Source organism: Dipodomys merriami, unplaced genomic scaffold (assembly GCF_024711535.1).
Source record: "Dipodomys merriami isolate MVZ:Mamm:240054 unplaced genomic scaffold, mDipMer1.0.p SCAF_2, whole genome shotgun sequence".
NCBI lineage: Eukaryota > Metazoa > Chordata > Mammalia > Rodentia > Heteromyidae > Dipodomys > Dipodomys merriami.
Genome location: NW_027203381.1, coordinates 103,684,836 through 103,704,377, shown reverse-complemented (window position 1 = coordinate 103,704,377; position 19,542 = coordinate 103,684,836). Strand labels below are relative to the sequence as shown.

Below are 19,542 nucleotides of genomic sequence, written 5' to 3'. Positions count from 1 at the left end.
TAACTCTTGCAAGAAGTTTTGTTTTTGCCAGTCCTGGGGCTTAAACTCAGGGCCTGGGCACTGTCTCTGATATTTCTTATGCTCAAGGCTTGTGCTCTACCACTTGATCCACGCTACCACTTCTGGCTTTTTCAGAGTAATTTATTAGAGATAAGAGTCTCATAGACTTTTCTACCTGGGATGGCTTTGAACCACAAGCCTCAGATCTCAGACTCCTGAGTAGCTAGGATTACAGGTGTGAGCCACCAGAGCCCAGCTGCAAGAAGTATTTTTAAGAGCAAGATATCATGTTACCCATGGACACACCTATAGCAGTTAGCATAGAGAGGTGATCCTGAACTAAAAAATAACTTCACTTCTGTTTGCAACACATCATACACAATTATTTCACACATACTTATAAATTAGTAATTCTTTTTTTATGCTAGCAATTACAAAAGATACACATACACACACACACACACTCTCTCTCTCTCTCTCTCTCTCTCTCTCTTGGGGGGAGCAGTGGATACCATAGGGAAGACTATCAAGGTAAAGTGATATTCAGGCTGAGATTTGAAGGGTGAATAGAAGTTCGCCAGGTCAGACTGTTGCAGACTATGTAATACTCTCTTGGCCAAGGAATGGCATAACAAGTATGTTGATGCATGTTTCATGTAAGGAAGGTCAGTGTTAACATGGAGAAACAAGGAGAAGACAATGAGGTATAGCAGGGTTTCATAGAGACTATAAGGCTCTGAAACCTCATAGAAATCTACTACATTCTGAATATGAAAAGTTGCTCGGTTACCTCTAAGAATAATGGAATTGGACATGTCTCTGAAATGCTTTTATGACTGTTTACAATGGGTAATAGAATGTTAGGTAACTATTGCAGAAGCCATCTAGAAATAAAATAGCATGGGCTGAGGTGCTAACAGAAATTTACAAATGTAGATGAAATCAAACACACAAACATGCACACACATATACATGTATGGAAAGGGCACAGGACTGGACTTAAATGACCAGCCTGGAGATAACAGGATGAGTAATAATACATCAAAATGACACTGAAGCCAGGCACCAGGATAGTGGCTCATACCTAGCTATTTAGGAGACTAAAAAGGGGGAGGAACATGGTTCACTGTCATCCCAGGCAGCAGGGTTGAAAGACCCTTTTCTCATTCCACACAATGGTATGTGCCTATTACCCTAAGGTATGCAGGAGTCTGAGATTGGGAGGACTGTGGTTCTAGGCCAGCCCAGGCAGAAAAGCCTACGAAAGGCCCATTTCTATAAAGCGAAGATGATAACGTGGAGTGCATCTGACATCCCAGCTATGTTGAGAAGCCTAAATAAAAAAGGTGGACTGTATTCCTAGTGTACCATGGCAGATAGTGAGACCCTGGCACAAAAAAAAAAAAAAAAAAAAAGCAAAAAGATCTGGAGGCATGGCTCAGTAATAGAGTGCTACCTGGTGAGCATTAAGTTCTGAGTTTAAACTCCAGCACCAATACACCAGAAAATAAGAGCCACTGACAGCTGGGAATGGTAGCACATGTTTATAATTCCAGCTACTTGGGAGGTGACATTAGAGGGATTATAGCATAAGGCCCACGAGAAGCAAACATGCTATACTCTTATCTGACAAAGAAAGGAAGAAAGTGTGCTGGGGTATGGCTCAAGTAGTGGAGCAAGCACCTACCTAGCAAGAACAAGGCCTAGAGTTCATATTCCAGTAGGTGGGGGAGGAAGAAAGGAAGAGAGAGAGAAAAGAAAAATATATATATATGAAAGAGTCAATGGAGGGTAATGTCATTTTCACTTGCAATAAAGAAAAAATGTGTAACCATACCTTCTAGTATTCCTACAGCGAGGAATCTTCCATAGAACAACTCTACCATGGGGTTCTTTGGCTTCTCTTCATCCCTGAGGATATTAAAAATAAACACACAAGTCTATAATTTTAGAACTATAAATAGCAGGGAAAGCATTAATAAAAATATAATATACAACAAGATGGGAACATTTATTGGCTGTCATACACAGTTCTTTTATTTATTTCCTGTGTTACCTAGACAAGGAAGTTTACTTTTTACTTTGTTCACATGGCAACTAAAGGTAGTGATGTAATTGAACTCACAGAAAACTGTGACAAGAGTTAAAATGAGTTATTACATAGACCAATCTTAGTAAAGATACATCATAGTTGGTGCTCACAAAGTATCTGCTTTTTCCTATTATCATGATATATTTCAATCATATACTTAAAAATGCACAATTTGGTTTATTTGGCTTGACGGAGAATGAGGTAAAACAATGTCCAATAAAAATAAGATTCTCCCTATTTTTATTATTTCCTACATGGAACGGTAAATGTAATCCAAAAATCACCAGCTCCAAGCCAGAAGCACTAAGAACCTACTCTATCCTTTATTGTAAGTTTCACACTGCTAGTAGAATTAGCTATCTGTGAATTAGCCAAATAATTTTAAAATACATTTTTATATAATTATCCAAATAATTTAATACTTTTTGAAGTAAACAAACACAAAAACAATTCTGGACTAGGTGCCTAATGCCAGCATTTAGGAAGCCAAGGGAGGAGGTAGTAGTAGTATGGGCTATACAGTAAAGACCCCATGTCAAAAAGCAAAAAAAAAAAAAAAAAAAGGACCTAAATAAAGTATTTATGTGGTCCCCCAAACACAACTTATCTTGGTTTTGTTGTATTAAAATGTGCTGTACTCAAACATCATATATAACATTTTGCTACATTTTGTATTTGAATCAAATTGATTTGTAAATACTGTTTAAAAAAGACAGGCCGGCCCTGGTGGCTCATGTCAATAATACTAGCTACTCAGTAGACTGAGATCTGAGGATCACAATTTAAACCCAGCCGAGGTTGGACAATATGTGAGACTCTTACCTCCACCTAACCAGCAGTAAACCAGAAGTGGAGCTATTGATCAAAGTGGTAGAATGCTAGCCTTAAGCAAAAGTAGTTCAGGGACAGGGCCCTAAGCCCTAAATTCAAGCCTCAAAACTGACAAAAAAATTAAAGACACTTTTTTTTGTTGGTCATGGGCTTGAACTATGGGTCTGGGCGCTGTCCCTCAGCTCTTCAGCTCAAGGTCAGTTCTCTACCACTTGAGCCACAGTGCCACTTCCAGCTCTTTCTGTTTATGTGGTGCTGAGGAATCCAACCCAGGGCCTCATGCTGTGAAGTAAGCACTCTACCACTGAACCACTTTCCCAGCCAGAAACACATGCTTTTGATGAATGTGTTTCAAAGGACACCATTCAATCCTTAGGAAAACAGTGGTATATCGCTTAATTCTTTCAATAACACAACAGACTGTATGTTCCTCTTTAATACTATTCAAAAAAAAATTCTGTCCTTTTGCTTGCAAGTACATGGTAAGCCACACTCTAACTCACTCTTTAATTTTTGTTTCTTTTGTGTGTGTGTGTGTGTGTGTGTGTGTGTGTGTGTGTGTGTCTGTGTGTGTCTGTGTTTGTATGTGTGTACTGGAGGTAGGTCTTGAACTTACAGTCTAGCCACTGTTTCTGAGCTTTTGTGCTCAAGGCTAGTACTCTTCTAATTGGGCCATAGCTCCACTTTCAGCTTTTCTGGTAGATAACTGGAGAGAAGAGTCTCTGGACTTTCCTGCCCAGGCTGGCTTTGAACCAAGGCCCTCCTATTTCAGACTCCTGTGTAGCTAGGATTATAGGCATGAGCTGCCACCAATGTCAGTTGTTGTTTTTTTGTTAGTTTGTTTTGTTTTTTTTGGGTCCAGTCGTGGGGCCTGAACTCTGGGCTTGGGCGCTGTCCCTCAGCTCTTCAGCTCAAGTCTAGCGCTCTACCACTTGAGCCACAGCACCACTTCTGGCTCTTTTCTTTTTGCTTATGTGGTGCTGAGGAATCAAACTCAGGGCTTCATGCATGCAAGGTAAGCGCTCTACCACTGAGCCACCTTCCCAGCCCCTGTCAATTGTTTTTTAATTGTAATAAAATGACACAAAGTATACCATACTCGCAAAGTATAACACAAAGTATACCATACTAGCCACTTTTGTTTTCCCATCATACAAGCAAACTCCAGAATTTTTTGTATTTCATCGTTTCTTCTTTGGTACTGACAATCGAACCCAAGGCATGGAACCTTCTTAGCCACGTGCTCTATCACTGAGCTAAATCCCAGCCCAAATTCTATTAAAACTGAAATCCTATACACTAACCAATCCATTTCCATTCTCTCCACAGCCTGTGGCAACCATCATTCTGCACAGATCTCTAGGGTTATTTGTCTTTTTTTGGTGACTAGCTTAATTTCAGAATAATGTCTTCTGGGTTCATCATGTCATACTATGTGTCAAAGTTCCTGAATAATATTTCATTGTTTCAACACACTACATCTTGCTCACTCAATCATCTTTTGATGGATTTGGTTTGCTTCTATTATTTGGCACTTGTGAATACTGCTGTTGTGATCATGCATGCTTAAATATCTTTTGCAGACTGTTTGCTATTCTTTCATATGTATAATACTCCCTACATCCTGTGGCTCCCCTGTCTCAGCATTCAGCAGTAAGCCACCATCCTGAGAAAGTGCCCATGTTGGGACTAAGTTCCTCTGGAAGCCTCCATAGATGGAGCAATCAGAGTTCAATGACTCACAGAACACTTCGCTATTGATTTTTGAGTTGTAAGAGTTGGTTGAGGAGAGGGAGTGTGTTTGACAGGGTCCCTCAGATAAACATAAACTGTCTCAAAATACAACATCACGTTAGACACCAGAGGCAGTGGCATTACCAAGTAACAGAAAATTCTGATTCTGCGATGTGCCAGACAGAATGGTACCCATTGTATTTGCCCATAAAGGACTAGAAAAGAGACTCATAACACTTGGCACAGCCCACCATTATAGCTAAAAAGGTAAAGGCAGCTGCCCAAAACACGACAGAGAGGAGCCTCATGAACCACTATCCAGTCACACAGCAGAGGTGCTATTGAGGTAACTGAGACTTATAAGGAGTCATGGTTGTGGCTGCTGTCTATGGCTAAAAGCTTCCCGGGTAGAGGACAATTCCATTGCCCAAGGCCAGGCTGGCAAGAAACTTTTGAGCCTAAGGATTCTAAAGTTTTCACTACCCTGTCCCTGGCTCTTGTGGTGACTGTTATGGAGACCGAACCCTTCTACTTGGATCTATTACATTCAACTTCCACAGCCTTGATCCCCATACAGGTGTGTGTGTACATAGCCATACATCTAATCAGAGTTCAAACTAAAATCAGTTGGAAGAGACAAAAGTCACTTTATATTGAAAAAGGAATGAACTTTTAAAGGAAATTGCAGTTGTTGACAGACACATACCAGATAGCAGATGGACCTGGGTAAGTCTACTAAATAAACACTTCTACAAGCACTGACAGACCTAAGAACAATTAATAGTAGGAGACTTTAATGCCTCTTACCAATAGATAGGACAAAAAGTCAACAAAGAAATCTCAGAACAAATGATACATATATCAAATGTATTTAACAGATATCTGCAGTGTTTCATCCAGAAGCTGCACAATATACATCCTTCTCAGTAGCCCATGAACCATTATCCAAAATACATCATATTCCAAACTATAAAGCAAGTCTCTTAGCTTAGAAGAAAACTGAAATAACTTCTTGTAACCTACCAAATCATCATGAAATTAGAGATCAATAGCCACAGAGAGTATAGAAAAGTTTTAAACAAATGGAGATTTAACAACTCACTGGTCACAGGAGATATTAATGGAGATGCCACCATTAATCTGTTACTCCTTGTTAATAATGATTGTAGAATCGAAGGAACTTGACTGGGCACTTAGAAGAACCCTTTCAGCAATCACATTTTAGATCATCCTGGCTAGATTCTGAACTACATTGATGTTTAGGTGGAAAATAAAAGCTATGAGAATGTGTGCCCACAAATCCCAAAGAGCTTGCTAGTAATACAAGTAATACTGGCATTTTCACAAGTATGTCTTGGTTCCTATTTCTTTTTTGACATGGAGCACATAGGAGTAAAAATGTAATGCTATTTATTGAATTCCTGTTCTCATCATTGAACTTCATGGTAACTTACGTCTCCTCTTCAGCTTTCATTTGGAAGGCATCTTCTAACCAATCTAATAATTTGTGTGTAAATTCACTCACATCTTGCTGTGGAAAAAGAAGAAGTCTTATTGAGCATACTAAAAACGGTGTTACCACATAAAACCTAGAGTCAGCTTTTAAAAAATATAATTACTAATTGTTCACAAACATCATGTGAAATGTTTTACATAAATAAAACGAATTTTTATACTTTAACCAGTATATAATTAATACTTTAAAATACGCTATAACCATTTACTGGGTAATACATACATGCATACGTGCTTGCTCTCTCTACAAATAAGCTTGTAAAAAAATTTACTACCATCCACAGAAATAAACTTCCTAATGGATCATCACTGCCTCTCTTTTAGAAAATTAGTGGGGTTTTTTTTGACAATTCAGTTTCTTGATTCAATAATTTTTAAGCTGTATCACCATTACCAAGACACTTGTTAGATTTGGCAGATTAGCTAAAGCTAGTTACCAATACCTTAATAATTAAGTCCACAATCTCTTTTTAATATTGCAGGTAATTAATTCCAGGGCAGTGAAATCATTAAAACATATTCTTAGGATACTGTCTGATATATTCAATCACATGGGTATGTAACAAAAACAGTCACAAATTTCTATGTGTGTACTTTACATTGTATACTCAAAGCTATCAAGCTGGTTAAGTATGGGAGGATAATGATGACATGAGTTAAATAATTTCTCACTGCTCAATAGAAAGCAAGCTTCAGGCTTTTCATGGAATAATGTACAAACAAAGCACTTTATCTGTTGAAAGGACTGAAAGTGGGTAACACTACACACAAAATTCCATGTGCTCATCTTTCAAACAAAGGCTGGTTTCCAACTAGATCAGTCTTGAAAAATCTCAAAACTAACAACTTATACAATGTAAGTTAAGTCCACAATCTTATGAAGCTCAAAACTGATCTTCTGTTAAAAGCCAGCATGTATGTTACTTTTCACATTACTTCCACATTATTGGAAAAGTTGTTCAGGGATCTATAAGATTCAATAGACAAAAATGTTTAATGATCAAATACCTGCTGTGAGTCATTTGATTTGAAGGCATCCTTAAGAATTTCTACTGCTCTTGATGGATCAACATATTTCCTTTTAGTACCAACAAGAAGTGCAAATAGATACCTCAGTTCACGCATAAAAGGCAAATTTCGATGTTCCTACAAAGAAAACAAAAATCTAAGTGAAGATTAAAATCTTCACTAGACCAGCGAAAGTCACATAACCATAACCCAAAATTAAAATAACTGATACATATTATGGAAAAATACAGCACTTTATGTTGTTCTTAAAGACAATAACAGTGGCATTATCTATAAGACTTGAAAGTTAAACAAGAAGAGAGAAGATCTAGGCTAGGTTCACAATTTCAGCACAAATGCTATAAATTCACAGCATATCATGTCATTACTCAGCCAAGAATATCCACTGCATTTGAGTGTGTTTATTATAATCCTTCCCATTCAGCAAGACCCAGCTGCTGCTGACAAAAGCAATAATAACAGCCAACATTCAATAAGTGCTCACTACAGGCCAGGCCCTGTTCTAAGTCATTCCCCCAATAAACCCATAAGCGTTTCTAGACAACACCAACGTAAGAATGTCTTCAAGTTCTATGAATCTCCACCTGCTATTGCTGATGGGATGTTCCCAATTTTTAGAACAATACTATAACTTTATCTAAATACCTCTTAGCAATTTAATAAATAGCAAATAGTATTTACATTTTTTTCATTTTTGCTACTTACATTTTTTATTATTTATAGAAACACTGTCCTTAGTTTATAACATATTAAATGCAATCTAATTACAATTGCTATGCTTAATTTTGGTTTTTACTAAGTATATGAATCTAGTATTAAACCAGATCCCACTATGACACTAAAACATATTTCTCTTAGTACTCTAAAATTTTAATGTTCCTCTCAATAAAACCGTAACCTTCTCAAAGATAAAGAGTTCAGAATCCCTTAAGCAACATTTTGCTACACAAAGTATTCAACCAAACCCTCAAGAAAAAAAATAAAAACCTAGGTTATGAATTATTTCCTACTTGTTTTAAAAGAGATAAAAGGAAATATTTAATAAACATAATTATTTACATAATCAGGTGGAATGCTTCTAGACAACTGGATAAGTAGTTCTTATATTTAGCTCTTACAGTACCAATTCTAATATAAATATGAGAGAAACTCCAAGTTTACAAAAATTATCATTAACAAAATCACTACAGACATGTATTTAAGTATCTTTACATAATATCTGCCTAGAAATCTATAGTTCAGATAGAAATAGTTGTTCTCCAAGCATCACTGTGCAGATCTGTATTCCCACAGTGTGAGGCAGAGACAGGAGAAGATGTTGCAGGACAAAAACTAAGAGCCTATCTGAAAAATAACTAAAAGTACACTTTTGTAGACAAGAACTTGCTCTCAATTCAAAATCCTTCCTGTCAATTTTCTGTAAAAACATGGCTGTTGAATATTTTAGTGGAATATTGGCTTACTGAGACTGTAGGTCACTTCAGGTAATGTACTTCTACACCAGCGGATTTCATCAGCTGTGGCCTTCTACATACTTGTCTTTTGATTATGAGATCTCTCATATACAGAATGTAAAGTGTTCTTCCCTTTTCTCAGCCTTTATAGTTCTCGTTTCTGTATTTTCTTCCTTGATCCATAGTCTTTAGAACAATTGTACTAATTTTCTCAAGAAGCAGCTTTGCAGTCACTAATTTCCTATTATTTTTTTTTTCTGATGTCTACTTCAGTGATTCCTATTTTTATTTTATCATTTTCTCCTTTCTTCAACTTTGAGATTCATGCTTGTTTCTAGTTTCTGGCTATGCAAGCAGTTGTTTATTAATATGAACTCTTCTGTGTCTACTAGGTGATTTTCCACTAATCATTGCTTTAACTGAATCTAATTTTGGCAGGTCATGTTACAATTTTCATTCTGTTCAGAACATTCTAAAATTTCTAATTTTTGTAGGTTCCTTGGCATATTTAGAGACATGTTAGTTCCTAATTACTGAGATGTTCTAGATACCTTTCTATGGTTGATATCTAACAAGTTCCTTGTATTCAGAAAATATATTGCAACATGCTGAATCCTTTAAACACTTATTAAAACTTATAAATCCAGTCCCTACTTCTGCATGATTAAGTACTTATATCCAGAATTCTTTTTCTTTTTTTGGGGGGGGGGTGGTGGTGGTGGGAATAACTTCAAAAGTCTTTCAGGTATTAGCTTCTAAATACAGTGCATTCCTCAACTATACACAGTCCCTTGTATTATGATTCTCATTCCCATACAGGGGAAAGGAGACAAAAATGCTTATGTGGAAATTTTTGTCCTGAATTTAGATTTCAACTAATCTAAGCCTTTGATTAATTATAAGCCATTACCAGATGTTTATGTACTGATTTCTATTATATATGACATTTTATTCTTTGTATTCTCAACAGTTATTGTGTTTTAGTCTCCATTTGTAACATTTTAATCCAGATTTCCTTTGAGGACAAGGAAATGATTAAGTTTTTCTAGTAACCTCACCATTCTCAACATAAACTTACAAACAATTTAAACAAACATAAGTGGAAAAAAAAATAGTTTCAATTTCAAGAAGTAGAAGCCTGATCTATCAGTGTTCAAACCAGATCAAACTCAATTTGTTCTTCTCACTCTCTATATAAATATCTGTGGCAACTTTTGGTGGTTAGCTGCAAATGGCATCTCTGGGATTTCACTAAACTGATCCCAAATGTATTCATTTTTAAGCTCAATATAGCAGTACACAATTCATAAATTGGATGTAAATTTGACATTAAATAATAAGTAGCAGAAGTTACACTGATACCTTATTTGAAAATGGGACTTTTATGATCTCAAGTGAGCATAACACAAATCGCTGCTTGACAAGGACCTATATCATATCACATTTGCTTCAATGGCATCAATTCGGCACCATGTAAAATTGGGAAAATAACTGCAGACAATCCTATATAAAATGATACAGTAGTCTCCTAAATGTATGTTTTAAATAATGAGAGAAATTGTTTTAACTCCCTAAATCAGAAGAATATCTGGGCTTGGTACTGGTGGTTCAGGTCTATAATCCTAGCTACTCAGGAGGCTGAGATCTGAGGATTGTGGTTTGAATCTAGCCCGGGCAGGAGAGTCTAATGGGACTCTGATCTCTAATTAATCACTTTTGAGCTATGGCTCAAAGTGGTAGAGCGCTAACCTTGAGCAAAAAAGAAATGGGATAATGCCCAGTCCCTGAGTTCAAGCCCCATGACTGAGAAAAATAAAAAATACCCGGATATGCTACTAATCCTTTCATTGCAAGAAATAAATATCTCTAGACCCATACACGGTGGCTGATGCTTGTAATCCTCCCATCTCAGAAAAGAGGAGTAGGAAGATCATAGTTACAGGCCAGAATGGGAAAAAAGGGGAACAATCTCAACTAACAACCTTGGTATTGCAGTGCACTTTTGCAATCCAACTACATGGAAACTACATGTAGATCCAAACAGATCCACGAAGGCAAAAATGCAAAGAACCTATTCAAAAAATAGGAAAAGCAGAAATGGGGTGGTCTACAACTCAAGTGGTAGAGAACCTGCCTAGAAAATGTAAGGCTCTCAGTTAAAACTCCAGTACAAACAAAGAAAAAGGAAAAGGAAGGAAGGAAGATTTCTCTAGCATGTTCATGGCCTCACTAACCCTGGTTATGGAAACGAAGATGTAATAAATACTTCTTAAAGATTAAAGAAACTTTTTATTCAACTATAAAAAATAAAGTTCTCAAATTACTTAAGTGAGAAAAATTAAAGATCAAGACCATATTTAGAGATATGTAGAGTTATGTACATCTGTCATGAAAATACAGGTATGTAAGCATAAATAACTACATAATGTCAAATAATTATACTTGAGATTGGTACCCTGGGTACTGTATATACATTTATCTAAACTAGGGAAGGGAAGGGGAACAACAAAACAGTGAGACAAAAGACAAAGGGGGAACCTATGCAACAGTGATACAAGACATTATGTTGGGAATGATCTGCACAACCTAGTGGCAGGAAGGGGGGTTGGGGAAGGAGGGAAAGAGGGAGAAAAATGAGGGAAGGAATAACAAGTTAGACAACAAAATGTAACCACTACCTTAGTTATGTAACAGCAACCCCTCTATACATCACCTTGACAGTAATTTTTTAAAAAAAGAATCATTGATAATAACAAATTGTGATCAAAGGAAAGAATAGTACAGAAAATGCCAAGTATAAACTACTAAGACTGAAGAGCTTTTGCCTAATTTTTCAGGAGTGTGAGATGTTGTTAGAGTCAGTTCTCTTTTAAACATAATTGCTTTCAAGCCTGACATTTCACTACCTGAGATTACAGCCTGAAAAGTTGGTTTTACATCAAATAATATCCCTTCCAGAGTGCTTTATGAATGTTTCACATGTTTGCAGAAAAAAAAAGTTGTCTTAAAAATTAAACTCTAAAAGAAAAACATCATTTAATAATTTAGCACTACAATAATAGGTCACAAGAAGTTCAGTATTTTACTGTAACCTAAAACTTTACCACCTTCTTGCTACTTTAGGGCTCAGGCAGTTTATGACAAACACCACTCAAACCCTGTACCTCAACATCTCATCTCCACAGTCAGTGTTTTTCCCGTTAAGTATCAACATCTGGGCACAAATGAGACCTCCATTTCGAAGTCTTTAAAATAAAAGTATTATGTAATAACTGGCAATGCCTGCCACCTAATATTTAAATACAACAGGTACTTTTAAACTCTTTATATTGTCTCATTAAATCCCCTCAAGCACTCTATGTAATAACTGCTATTATTTTCTGTATTTTACAGACCAAGGAACCTAACAAAGAAAAATTAAGTGACTAAACCAGTCAATCAGGCCTAGGAGTTTGTCTGCTCTCACTTTACACAATACCAGCTTCCAAAACAGAAGGTTAAAATTTGACTGTAAAGACACTATAGCTAAATCTGTTTTTTTTTTTTTTTAAGGATTCTTCTGAACAAGCAACTGAAAAGAAATTTTGATTTCCCTATAATTTTTCAAGAGTAAATTGAGAAAAGATAATGAATTGTACATTGTAGCCTATAAATGTTATTGAAATTTTAGCAATCCCAATAGAGGGGTCCTGAGTAGAAATTTGGAATACTATTATTATTTACAATATACTGACAAAGGATATGAAGTTACTATAGGAAGTTAAAACATTCTTAATCTCATTTGATGAATCAGTAATTCATCAAGATGAATGGATATAAGATGACAGGATATAAACAGCATTTCATAACTCTGTAAATCCTTTATAATTTTACCTTTTGATTTCGAGGTAAATCTTGAGCATTTGATGGAGGCTTGTAATTCAGAACTAATCTTCTAAATTCCAAAAGATTGAATAATGACTGAAAAAGAATTATTTAAGATATCTAAGAGAAAATTCTGCTGACAAAATTTGGAAAATCATTGTTCTTAGAGACATATTTCTGACAAATAAATATACTACTAATATACAAAACTCTTCCAACTAACAGAAGAAAACCTGTTTCAAATTTCTTGTATTTTTATGCATTACTTTTGTTCAGTAACAATACTTACCCATACTTCTACTGCAAAGCAAAAATGTATACAAGGGCAACTTTTAAAAGCCATACTATATATTATTAAAAGCTCTTTATTGGGGCTGGGAAGGTGGCTCAGTGGTAGAGTGCTTGCCTTGCATGCATGAGGCCCTGGGTTTGATTCCTTAGCACCACATAAGCAAAAAGAAAAAAGCCGGAAGTGGCGCTGTGGCTCAAGTGGTAGAGCTCTAGCCTTGAGCTGAAGAGCTGAGGGACAGTGCCCAGGCCCAGAGTTCAGGCCCCAAGACCAGACCCCTCAAAAAAAAAAAAAAAAAAAAAGAAGCTCTTTATGTTATTATGTAGCTAGCAAGTAGTTTTCTCAAAATTAAAGGTATATAACATAGTCAAGAACTTAAAACATTCCTGTGGAATATCTTGGAAAAAAAAAAAAGAGTAGCCAGACACTGGTGACTTGTGCCTGTAATCTTAGCTGTTTAGGAGGCTGACACCTAAGGTTCATGGTTCAAAGCCAGTTTATGCTAGAACATCTATGAGACCTATTTCCAATTAAACACTAAAAGGCAGGAAGTGGAGCTGTAGCTCAAGTGGCAGAGTATTAGCCTGGAGCACAAAAACTCAAGGACAGCTTCCTGGCCCTGAGTTCAAGCCTTATGACTAGCCCAAAAATAAATAAGGTACCAATAAATGTATTCACCAACTGCTAGTAACAGTGATCTAAAATAGTTATACCTATAAGAAAACATAGTACTCAGGAAACTTTAGCAATAGAAATCTACCTCAAAAGTCTAGGAATACTGATTATGCATGAATGCTTTGGGAGCAAATGAAGAATAGTCACTGTAATAAACAATTTCATAGTACTGTATGAAATATCAGAGTCTATCATACACAGCATATATATTTATATCTATATATAAAATATATATAGCTATATATAGCTATATATTTTTTAATTTTTATTTATTTATTTATTTTGCCAGTCCTGGGACTTCAACTCTGGGCCTGGGTGCTGTCCCTAAGTTCTTTTTGCTCAAGGCTAGCACTCTACCACTTGAGCCACAGTATCACTTCCAGCTTTTTTTGTGTGATTAATTGAAGATAAGAGTCCTGCCCAGGCTGGCTTTGAGCTGCAGTCCTCAGATCTCAGCCTCCTGAGTAGCTAGAATTACAGATGTGAGTCACCAGCACATGGCAAGAGGAATTTGATTAAAAAACATATTGTATATATTTTACACACATGTCTATGTATGATTAACAATATCAAATATATTTTGTTCTTGGGACAAAGATTAAACAGTTTGAATGTTACATTACAGGAAACAACAATAATATTTGCTAAAAGATGAGTTATTCTACTTTGTAGAATAGGTAAATGTAGCTCCAAATAGCTCTGAGGTAACAAGGTTTCTATTAGTATCTGGTACTGAAACAAGGGGCTCACTACTTATTTTAAAAATGGCATCAAATAAACAGATGGACTAGGGATTTAAATTGGAGGGTCAAACTAGCTTCTGATAGCTATAGAAAAATATTTTGGATCTCTTGTGACCTGCACTTACACTTAAAGTATACAAGTTAAAAGAAGCACAGTCAATATCACTTTCACGGCCATTATGCCAATCAAATAAAAGCTGAATAAAGACCCTTACCTGAATAACAGCACTAAACCAGCAAGTGTTGCCAACATTCTTTAGTCCAACAGGAGCCTTGTCCTGCCTTTTTCTATCATAAGGGTTTCGAGAATCCCTCCAAACTTCTGTGGGAGTCCTCTTCAAACAGGCTTTATTTTCTGCTATACTGGCTTCCAGAACTCTTAAGCAAAGGGAAGAAAGTAGCAAAAAAATATTATGTAAGTCTGTACCCTAAAAAATAAGCACAGCATAAATTCTGAGGATTTTAGTTACTTAAGCTCTGGATAATGTGTCAGGAAAAGCATCATTTAATGCTAATCTTATTTAAGTAGTATCAAGGGTTAGTCCTCTTTAAGAGCAAGGCAATGGTAACAGATCAGCACTGTTTTTCAAAAAAAAAAAAAAAAAGTCAAACAGGCTAAATATTGGTGTCTCATGCCTGTCATCCTAGCTATTCAGAAGGTTGAGAACTGGAGAATCGCAGTTGGAAGCCAATCTGAGCAACAAAGTCTAACAGACTCTACCTATCTCTAATATGCTAAGCTTGAGATGAGGCTCAAGCAGTACAACAGCCAAGAGCAAACTACAGTACCAGAAAAAAACAACTGAATAAAAATGTTATATAATACAAAGTATGTCTCGGTGTATCACACATGTGTGTGTCTGTATCACACATGTGTGTGTCTGTAAAGTACCTAAGTAAAATTTCTGAGAAATTGCTGTATAAAATTACACGCTTACAATATAACATAATGACAATGTTTAATAGCAATTACTTTGAATCATGTAGAAAACATTTTAAATGAACAAACTGTATGTTTACTTCTCCAAAAGTAAATATTCCTCTTTTACTAAAAATAGTTATATAAGATGAATTCTAGAGTTCCACTCAATTTCAGACATCTTTGAATCTATGGCTGCTAAATAAAAACACTGCCATGCTCACTTCTTCAAAAATTTGCCTATGCAAAAATAAACTAATGAAGTATTTCCATATGCAAATAATCAAAGTTTTTTTTATTTTTTTTATTGTGAGAATACCATACAGAGGAGTTACAATTACATGGGCAAGATAACCAGTACTCTATTTTTAACCTTTCTGAAACACTCACAATCTATAAACATCTAAAATATAGTTAAACAAGGCAAAAGTAATGCTATTTTACTTAATGATGTTTTTCTTGTTTCTAAGCATCAAACAACATATCTATATAATAATGGTAAAACTAATTTCCATGTTGAAACTGCCCTAATTTCCATGTTGAAACTGCCCCAATATTTTTGCCTTATCAAGAAATGTTTGACGATTCTAAATAAGCATTTAACCCATGAGAACAGCTTAATCTACCTTGTGCTAATTATAAAAACCTTGGCAAGAACTAAGATTTTACAACTCTTTGGCTTCCCCAGAAAATCTCATTCATGTCATATTATCTTTATCATAAATATTTCACCCTATTAGAGTAATGTCAAAATATATTCTTTTAGATTAGGCTCAAATGGGAGACTGCTTAACTAAAATGCATGAGTCCTGGAGTTCAAATCCCAGTACCGCCAAAATAAATACTAAAGAATATTCTTTATTTCAGAATAATTTGTAATGTGACATTACATACAACAGAGTAAGACTTCAAAGTTATCATTTCTTGAAACAATCTATGTGAACATAGGAGAAACTTAAGGAATTCAAATAAAACTACATACTTTAAAATTGTTGGTAATAAAAAGGTGTTAATGGATAAAGATTAAACTTAATTATATAACAAATAATAGTTCAGACTTTTGTCATTTTAACAATGCTAAGCAGCTTGCTTAAATTGTTTATTATTTCATAAAGAAAGTTGGAAGGGAAAAAATGTAGTAATATAAACCAAACACTATCTTCAAAATATTTATGTATAACTTTTGTTTTTGGTCAGTCATGGGCCTTGAACTCTGGGTCTGGGCACTGTAACTCAGCTCTTCAGCTCAGGGCCTGCACTTTACCACTTGAGCCACAGTGCCACTTCCAGCTTTCTGAGTGGTTTATTGGAGATAAGAATCTCACAGACTTTCCTTCCCAGGCTGGCTTTGACTTGAGATCCTCAGATCTCAGCCTCCTGAGTAGCTAGAATTACAGGCGTGAGCCACTGACACCCGGCATATAACCTCCTTTATCATGGTCAAATTAGGTACAAACTATAATAAATAGCTGCTTGATTAGAGCTAGAGAAATGCATATAATTGCCTGCTGCTCTTCAAGTCACCTAAGATTAAAAAATGAAAATAAGCCAGAAACCAGAGTCTGACACTTGTAATCCTCACTACTCTGTGATGTGCATGCAATGATGAAATTGCCGCTGGATCCATTTCTCAGAATCTGTCTCTATTTTTGAGCAGTTTATGAAACAAATAGCCCCTGTTTTAACCAAAAAACACATGATACAGAACTATGGGTACAGGGCTCAAATAAGGCGCAAAAGACAGAGCACCTTCTTACCAAATATAAAAGCCCTGAGTTCAAACCACAGGAATACCCAAATGCTTTTTCAATGTGGTTAAGAACAAGCAGTTTCAGGCTTGGAAGGTGGCTGAGTGGTAGAGCGCTTGCCTTGCATGCATGAGGCCCTGGGTTTCATTCCTCAACACCACATAAGCAGAAGTGGTGCTGTGGCTCAAGTGGTAGAGCGCTAGCCTTGAGCTGAAGAGCTGAGGGACAGCGCCCAGGCCCAGAGTTCAGGCCCTACGACCGGACCCACAAAAAAAAAAAAAAAAAAAAAAAAGAACAAGCAGTTTCTAAAAACAAAATCATTGGTATTAATCTGATCTATCAGACTTGTTCATATTCATATGCTAATATTATTTTCATGTGAATAAAATACACTTATAAAAATACTTATACCACACTTACATTTTAATTTCTTACATCATATTCACCTAGGTCGTCTTAGAACAGATAAGGAAAAACTGCATTCCTCATCACAGTTTAAGTACTATCAATTCTCATTCCAAATAATTATTTATTTCAATGAACTATTCAGGGACAATGGATTTAGAGACACTAAAAGTATCACTTGGAAAAAAAAAAATCTGTGCTTTCATTAAACATCTCCCACCACACAGAAATCTCTAACTATTCAGAAAGGAATACATTGATTTTAAGCCAAGGGACAATGGTCTTTGAAAAAAGAAAAAGGTAGTACATTCTGCTACTATGTACCTTTGCAAAAATCTTTAATCTTTTGAAAGCTAATTTCATTTCTTCTCTTTTAAGTTTGCTACTCCCTCCAAATAGCTGTTTAAAAAAGAATAGCTACTACTTAAAATTAAAAGTTCTTTTTAAAAATCATTCCCTAGCAAAATTTATTATTTATTCTTACTTGGATTAAACTAACTTAAACTAAAAAGTTTTAGTTGTTAAGTTGAAAACCATACTTCCAAACATCATGAAGACTTATATATGTAAACATACTACTATATTACTAGATATGAGGTTGGCAATCTAGAGCCCATAGGACATATCCAGCAAGCTGCTTATCTATGCAAATAAAGATTTACTGGAAAACAGTCATGCCAATTATATAAAAGCTATGACTGCTACAACGTGAGAGTTGAGTGGCTGTGACAGAAACCATGTGATCAACTAAGTCAAAAGTATTTAATAATGGCTATTCACAGCAAAATGTCCTGAACTATACTGTAAATCCATCAAGTTAATTAAGTTTACTGTGCTATAAATTATTAAGTTCATTGATAACGGCATGTTCAAGGGGATTGTAGAAAGAAAAAGAGATAATTAAATACATGACTCAAATTTAGTACTCCATAATGCTATTCCAACAACCTAAAAATCTAAGCTTCAACTACCAACAGACCTGAAATATGAAAATTTTGATTACATAAGACATAAAAACAATATATAGAAGTTGCCATTGATTTACTTAGAACAAAGTACATCTTATTGCCTCTTAAAGTTAAAGCCAATTACTATTTCTTATAAACAGTATCCAGAGGCTGGGAATGCGGCCTAATGGGAGAATGCTTGCCTAGCATGCATAAAGCCCTGTATTCAGTTCCTCAGTATCACATAAACAAAAAATAAAAGAAATAAAAAGAGAAAAAATTATTTTAAAAAGTAAATGAATAGCATCTATATCTGCTTTATACAAATTGTGTTTTTACCTGCTAATGGCTTGTTCCTCATCAGTTATTCCAGTCTCCCTGAATGCCCTGTTTGATTCTGCCAAACTTAAGGCAATTGCTCTCTGAAGATCATCTTTATCATCTCCAGTAAGATCAATCACATCTGAAAAGCAAAACTATCTTTGTCAGAATTCAGTCAAACAAAACGAAAAATAATGCTTATCGTTGAGATTTTACACCCAATAAACTCTTAACAAAGTCAGCACCATTTTTAATGCCCAACTTCTTTTGGTTTTTGCCAGTCCTGAGCTCAGGACCTGGGCACTGTCCCTGAGCTTCTTTTGCTCAAGGCTAACACTCTACCACTTGAACCACAGCAGCACTCTGCCTTTTCTGTGTATGTGGTACTGAGAAATCAAACCCAGGGTTTCATGTATGCTAGGAAAGCACTCTATCACTAAGTCACATTCCCAGCCCCCAAATTTCTTTACAGGATTGAGCTTATATAAAAGAATGCACACTTTTAATGAATTATTACTGGCAACCTAAGATTTTCTCCTAGAAAATATATGAAAAGAGTAAGAGCATAAATGATTTTCATTGAATAATCCCTATATATACAATGAAGTCTCTAAAAAATGCTAATAAGTAGTAAGAATGCTAAGAATGATTTCTTTGCTAATAAAAACTGAAACAAATAGAATCAAACATGTTTTGCATTTATACTTTCTGAATTTAACCGTATCACAAATTCTCTCCATTCCACCATGTAGACATTGTTTATAAAATTATAATAAACAACTGTGTCTTCAAAAGTTTATATTTCATAAATATACTGACAGTAGATGCATGGTGTTTTCATGTCTGGAAGAATAATATGACAAACTGTCAAAAAATGATTAGCTCTAATGAAATAAATCATGAAAGGAGAAACTACAGGGCTTTGACTTTCTTTTCTGCACACTTTGTACCATATGTATTATGTGATAATCATGCA

The 19,542-nt window shown here is 35.5% G+C and overlaps 1 protein-coding gene across 3 annotated transcripts in view; it reads right to left on the bottom strand.

Moving 5' to 3' along the window:
* The window catches only part of Usp25 (ubiquitin specific peptidase 25), a 104,664-nt gene that overhangs the window by 50,873 nt on the left and 34,249 nt on the right, over positions 1-19,542 (bottom strand). For all 3 annotated transcript variants that reach the window (XM_070030491.1, XM_070030492.1, XM_070030493.1), the window contains exons 4-9: positions 18,585-18,708; positions 14,442-14,604; positions 12,529-12,615; positions 7,181-7,318; positions 6,112-6,188; positions 1,838-1,911 (exon numbers count right to left, since the gene is read on the bottom strand). In XM_070030491.1, the coding sequence (XP_069886592.1) occupies positions 1,838-1,911; positions 6,112-6,188; positions 7,181-7,318; positions 12,529-12,615; positions 14,442-14,604; positions 18,585-18,708 (663 nt within the window). The remainder of the gene's footprint in view (positions 1-1,837; positions 1,912-6,111; positions 6,189-7,180; positions 7,319-12,528; positions 12,616-14,441; positions 14,605-18,584; positions 18,709-19,542) is intronic.